The sequence below is a fragment of the Peromyscus leucopus genome, chromosome 9, assembly GCF_004664715.2.
Source record: "Peromyscus leucopus breed LL Stock chromosome 9, UCI_PerLeu_2.1, whole genome shotgun sequence".
In the NCBI taxonomy this organism is placed as follows: Eukaryota; Metazoa; Chordata; class Mammalia; order Rodentia; family Cricetidae; genus Peromyscus; species Peromyscus leucopus.
In genome coordinates, this window is record NC_051070.1 from 73,267,212 (window position 1) to 73,273,545 (window position 6,334).

Here is a 6,334-nt window from a genome sequence, read left to right on the forward strand (position 1 = left end):
GTCTGCTTGTCTCTGCCGCCGGGCCTGTCTACCTCTGTGGGCTGCCGCTGGGCCTGAATGTCTCTGCCGGCTGCCGCTGGGCCTGAATGTCTCTGTCGGCCGCTGCCGCCGGGCCCGTTTACCTCAGCGGGCTGCTGCTGGGCCTGTCTACCTCCATGGGCCTTAATTCTTGAGTAAATGAAGTCCTATTGGGGGAGTCCTTTCCTACATCTACATCATGGGAGGTGTTGGGTGTTGCTCATGTTTTCTTCCAGCAGTTTCAGTTTTGCAAGAATGAGATCAGGATCTTGATTAGGATGGCATCATATGTGTAAATAGCTGTTGGAAGAATGGTCATCTTCAGTTGTGTGGCTTGATCCGTTTGTGGGACCCCTGGCAGTGGGGCCAGGACTTGTCTCAGGTGTATGAACTGGCTTTTTGGAGCCCATTCCCTATGGTAGGATACCTTGCTCAGCCTTGATGCAGGAGGGAGGGGCTAGGCCCTGCCTCAATTTGGTATGCCACACTTTGTTGACTACCCAAGGGAGGTCTTACCCTTTCTGAGGAGTAGATGGAGGGCAAGATGGGGGGAGATGGGGAGAGATGGGGGGGCGGGAGAAGGGGATGGAGGGAGAACTGGGATTGGCATGTAAAGTGAAAAAAAATTAAATAAAAAAAGAAAAGAAAAAGAATGGTCATCCCAACATCTGCCAATACATGAGGATGGGCAGGATTTCATTCCATTTTCTACTATCTTTATCCGTCTCTTTCCTTAGAGGTTTCATGTTAGATAGATGTCCTGTGCTTCCTTGGCTAGGTTTATTCCTAGATATTTTATTTTCTTTGAGGATATCATGAGTGGGATTGTGTCCATAATCTCCTTTGGAAGTTTGTTGTCCAGGTATTGAAAAGCTGCTTATTTATGGAAGATGATCCTGTATCCTTTCACATTATTACACTTGTTTATCATTTCCAAGAGTTTTCTGATGATAGAATTTTTATGGTCTCTGATGTATAGTATCATGTCATCTACAAATCACGATGGTTTGACTTTTTCTCTCCCTGTTTGTATCCCTCTAATTTCTTCCTTTTGCCTTATTGCTCCAACAGTACTACAAGCACAACATTGAATTGGGCTGGGGATAGTGGACACCACTATCTCATTCTTGATTTTTTTCAAGGTTTTCTCCATTTAGGATGAGGTTGCCTGTGGATTTCTCCTATATAGCTATCTCCTATATGTATGTTAATGCTAGTTCTCTCTAGCCATACAATGGCAGTGTCCTTTACCATGTGGAAACTTTTCAGTTTTATGAGGTCCCACTTATTAGTTGTTAAGACTTAGTGTCTGTGCTCTTGGTATCATCTGCAGAAAGTCTTTTCCTGTGCGAACAAGTGCAAGCTGTACCACTGGTACTAGGTTTGTTGGTTGGATGTGGCACGGGTGGGCTAAGGACAGGAAGTCTTCTCAGGATGGGCTGGCATACAGTATGTGAGTCCAGGGACAAGATGGAGGTTTGGGAACAGTCAAGACAGTACTAATCAGAATGAGCCTGTGGAAAGGGTGTGAGACCCTGGATAGGTCTGAGGATTGAAGGGAGTGCAGGTGGATTAGGTTGAAGGAATTCACCATACTGGACCTGGCCACAGGATGTGGGATCCTGGGGAGGCTTGGAGCTTAGATGTGGTATAGCCAAGTGGAGTAGAGAACAAGAGGGAGAGTAAATGTGGCTATTCTGAGTTTGTGCCATGTATAGTGACTACAGGGTCTGTGGTAGCAAGTATGGCTGGGATTGATAGCCAGTACCAAGGAATGGAGATGCGCCATTCAAGATGGGGGAGCTGTCTGAGACAAGTGGAAACTGGACCGGGGAGAAGGAATGGAAGAGGGGAGGCAAAACACGGGTCTTATATAGCTTACTGGGTCTATACCACATGTTGGCTACAAGGTTCTTGGAAGCAAGTGTGGCTTAGGTTGGTAGGGTGTCCCAAAGGAACAGAGATGGTATTTTTTTGAGGCACAGTCTCACACAACTCGAGCTCCCATTTAAAACTTACTATGTAGTTAAAGATGATCTTGAACTTCTCATTCTCTTGACTGATGGGATTACAGGAGTGTGTAATCAGTATGGCTGGATTTTGCAGTGCTGGGATTTGAATCAAGGAGCTGAATATTATCAAGTACTGTAGGAAGTTTAAGTCTTCTTCATATGGATACCATTTATTTCCCAGTACCATTGGTCATGGAGGCTGTCCTTTCTCCATTATGTTTTTGGCATCTCTGAGAATCAGTTATCCAGTTTATGAAATTATTTCTGGGATATCTATTCTGTTCCTAGGTTTTATAGCACTGGTATGCTTTAGGATTGCTGTGGCCCTGCTATATGTCTTGATATCTTGTATTGTAATGCTTCCAGCTTTGTCTTTTTCCTTATGTTTTTCAGCCCTTTCCCACTATGCTGTGTGTACTCTATCAAATAAAAGCATGCAAAGGCATCTCTCTATCTTTGCATGAAGATAGATGTGACATCTATCTTAAATATAAATTTCTCTTCACAAAGCAATGATTACTACAGTTGGCTTATTATGTGTCAAAGTGAAATTCAACCTTCATTCATTTGATTGATTTGAACCATGGTAGCTTTTGTGAAAGAAATCGGATGTAGGTATGATTTAAATGTGTGTTATTCTAGAGTTCCGAGTGCTGCTCTCTCTGTAGATTAAAAATTTCTGATAAAACGTTGAGCTTTTGAAATTTACTCTTTGAAAATTTCTTATGTAATTATGTATTTTATCATGTAAGGTCTTCACTATCCAGCTCCTTCCAGACTTCCTCACATAGCCTCTCTCTCGTAACTTCACATCCTCTTTTCATAACCACTGAGTCTAATCTGTGCTGTCTATATAGGAATGGATTTAGCCATGGTCACTGGAGTATGGGAAACCTACTAGAGGCCACTTCCCCTGCCCCCCCCAAAAAACTCTGACTGTCCCTACTTTACCAGAAAGCTCCTCAGCTAGGGGTAGAGCCTTTAGGGGGAACTTTTAAAATGTCTACACCAGATTCCATTAAAGTTCTTAATCTGCCTTGAATAGTCACTGTTCAGAGATGTGTTTCTGTCAATAGAAAGTTCCACATGTGGCTTCGCAGTTGTGATGCATACCTTTAATCCCAGCACTGAGGAGGCAGAGGCAGGCAGACCTTTGGGTTCAAGGTCAGCCTAGTCTACAGAGCGAGTTCCAGGACAGCCAGGGCTACACAGAGAAAACCTGTCTTGGAAAACTGAACCAAATAAACAAAAAAGAAAGTTGTACATGTAATACTAATTGATATGACTCTATCAGAAATTCTGAGGTAAAACATTTTGATATATATCTGAGGATGGCACAAAAATGCAGATGCCAATTCAACAGCATGGAGAGAGAGAGACCTGAAATATTACTTCCTATAAGCCTCCCCAGTGATATTCACCCAAAGATTCATTTTTTTCCAACGTAACATTTTTATTGATTATTTGGGAATTTCACATAATGCACCCCAATTGCACACACTTCCCCATCCTCCCAGGTATGCCCCATAAAAAAAGAGAAGAAGAAAGAAAACCACAAAATGCAAGTTCAATTTGTGTTGCCCATATACTCACTGGAGCGTGGTCAAACTCCCTGTGGCCACCCCCTTAAAGAAACTGAGTTCCTTCCCCAACCAGACTGCTTGCCAGAATCTATCAGTTTTGGAGAGCTACACCTCAGCATCCTTATCACATATTTTAAGAGTTCTCTTTGATGGCTTCCTCTGTAGCCTGTTACTTTTTTGAGAGGTGTGGTTTGGTATGGTGGGGGTAAGGGTTGTCACAGAAGCCTTCTATGACTCTTTCTCAACTGTGAGTCTGCAGTCATTGATATCTCTGCAAAGGAGTCTTCCTTACTCTTTAATAGTGGGAACGTGGATCATGGACTTCCACATGGTTTCTTTCTGGCAACAGCATGGATCATAGACATACACATGGCCTCTGGCATTGGCATGAGCCATGGACCTTAGCATGGTCTCCAGTGGCGGTACAGATCATGGACATCAAAATGACCTTCTGCTGCAACATGACCATGGATACCATCATGGTCCTTGGTGTCAGCACAAGGTCCTGCTGTCAGTTTTCAGAGAGTGACCCTCTGTCCTAGTATCAGCCTGGGTTGTGAAGGGATCTCTACAGGACACCCTCAGCCAACAACTCAACCAAATGCAACCCAGTCTGACAATTTAAAGCCTTGCCTGACCACAAAAGATGGCCAGTTCAGACTCCATATCCTCCATTACTAGGAGTCCTCACTAAGGCTGGTCACCCTGATTAGATTCCAGGAAATTTCCACTGCTATCGATTCCCATACTGTCCCCCAAGTACCCCTAAATTTCAGCTGTCTCTCCCCAACTCTCTTCCTCCATCCCTTCTCTGCGTCTGTAATTTATAGCATGGTTATCCTTTACTTTATGGCTAATAACCACTTGTAAGTATGTACATATCATGTTTGTTTTTCTGGGTCTGGGCTACTTCACTTAGGATGATCTTTTCTAGTTCCATCTATTAGCCAGTAAATTTCATGATGTCATTTTTTTTCATAATTTTCTATTGTATAACACAAAGAATAAAGAAAGACATGTTACAAGCAACATGCTATAGAAGATACAATGAATTCTGCTGGGGGAAGACTACGCTGATGATATGGCACTTATAATTTTGAAGTGCCTCTCTTTGAAAAGTTAACATCTACCTGAAAGTTTCTCAGCTCATTACTGACCAGTGGCTTCAAGATTCTGACATTTCCATATAAGATTGTGATGTACAAATATGTTGGAGCATGGTCATTGTTGTTCTGCAATTCACAAAACCTGTGGCCACATGTTGAACATGTTTGGGACTCTACACTCATTTAAAATAACTCAATAATATCAAAGACCTCCTAGGAGCCTCCTATAACTTTTTTCAAGGCTTCTTTCATTTCTTTATTTCGGAGGCTGTAGATCATGGGGTTGAAGAAGGGAGTCAAAACTGAATAGAACAAAGTTGTGAACTTTTGCATGCCCTTTGCTTGTCCTGATCCCGGACTTACATATGTTATCATGACTGAGCCATAAAATAGAGCTACAACAGCCAGGTGTGATGAACAGGTGGAGAAAGCCTTCTTTGAGCCCGCAGCCGAGGGCATCCGTATCACAGCCCTCAGCACTAAGGTATATGAACCAATAATGTAAAAAAATGTAGCAAAGATGAGGAGGGAGCTCATAGTGCCGCAGATGAGAACAGTGCCTGGGATTGGGACACAGGCTGAAGCTAGATCCAACAAAGGACTGAGGTCACAAAGAAAGTCATCAATCACATTTGGGCCACAAAATGGCAGTTGAGTGATGAGCATCACTGGGATAAGAAACCAGAGGAAGCCATAGACCCAGCAAAATATGATCAGGTTGCCACAGAACCTCGTGGTCATGACAGTGGGGTAGTGCAGTGGGCGGCAGATTGCCAGGAACCTGTCATAGGCCATGATAGAGAGAAATAAACATTCAGTTGTCCCCAGGGAGAAGAAGAAGTACAACTGGAGTAAGCATCGAGTGAAGGAGATGGTTTTGGTTGTGGAGAGTAAGTTGACCAGCATGTTTGGCACATCAGAGTTGACGTAGCATATCTCTAGGAAGGCGAAGTTGGCCAGCAGAATGTACATGGGAGTATGGAGCCGCTGATCCCAGTGCACTGCATATACAATCGCCATATTTCCGAGCAAAGTGAAAACGTAAACCATAAAGAATATGGAGAAAAGGAAGATCTGTATTTCTCTGCGGCAAGAGAAGCCTAAGAGGATGAAGTGACTCACAGTGTGGGAAGTATTTCTGTCTGAGGTCATTGTCTTCTAGTCTGTGAAGATTACAGATTAAGAAGTTATGTTTCCTGACTCCTCTTCAAGAGAGTACATACACATTCCAGCTATGGGTCAGGGCATCCAAAACAGTGTTTTCTATTTGTTGTTTAATTGAACACCCCAATAACATTGTTGTTGAGATAATCTATATATTTATATTCATAATTATAAACCACTGGTCAGTCAAAATAGTATATATCAATAATCTCGTGAAACCTTTTTGAAACATATTTCTTCTTTCATTCCTTAGTGTATAGTTAATCTTGGAGAACACTGGTTTCAACAACTCAGAAAAATTTCTGGCACAAGTTAAACTGATATCTCAACATCTCTCTTAATTCACCTATAAAGATGAGAATATATTTGGTTTTCTGAGACAAGGTCTCACCATGTAGCCCATGCTGTCTTGGATCTCACTCTGAAGACCAGGTTGACCTTGAACTCACAG

At 42.7% G+C, this 6,334-nt stretch overlaps 1 protein-coding gene across 1 annotated transcript; it reads right to left on the reverse strand.

The window, feature by feature from the left end:
- Positions 1–4,932: 4,932 nt before the first annotated feature.
- On the reverse strand, positions 4,933–5,871 carry LOC114695980 (olfactory receptor 11H6-like). Its single transcript, XM_028873496.1, has one exon. The coding sequence runs from the start codon at positions 5,869–5,871 to the stop codon at positions 4,933–4,935; it is 939 nt and encodes a 312-aa protein (XP_028729329.1).
- Between the last annotated feature and the right edge of the window lie 463 nt (positions 5,872–6,334).

What these genes read in the sequence shown, in the direction of transcription:
- LOC114695980 (XM_028873496.1), bottom strand. Translation starts at nt 5,871, where the DNA reads ATGACCTCAGACAGAAATACTTCCCACACTGTGAGTCACTTCATCCTC.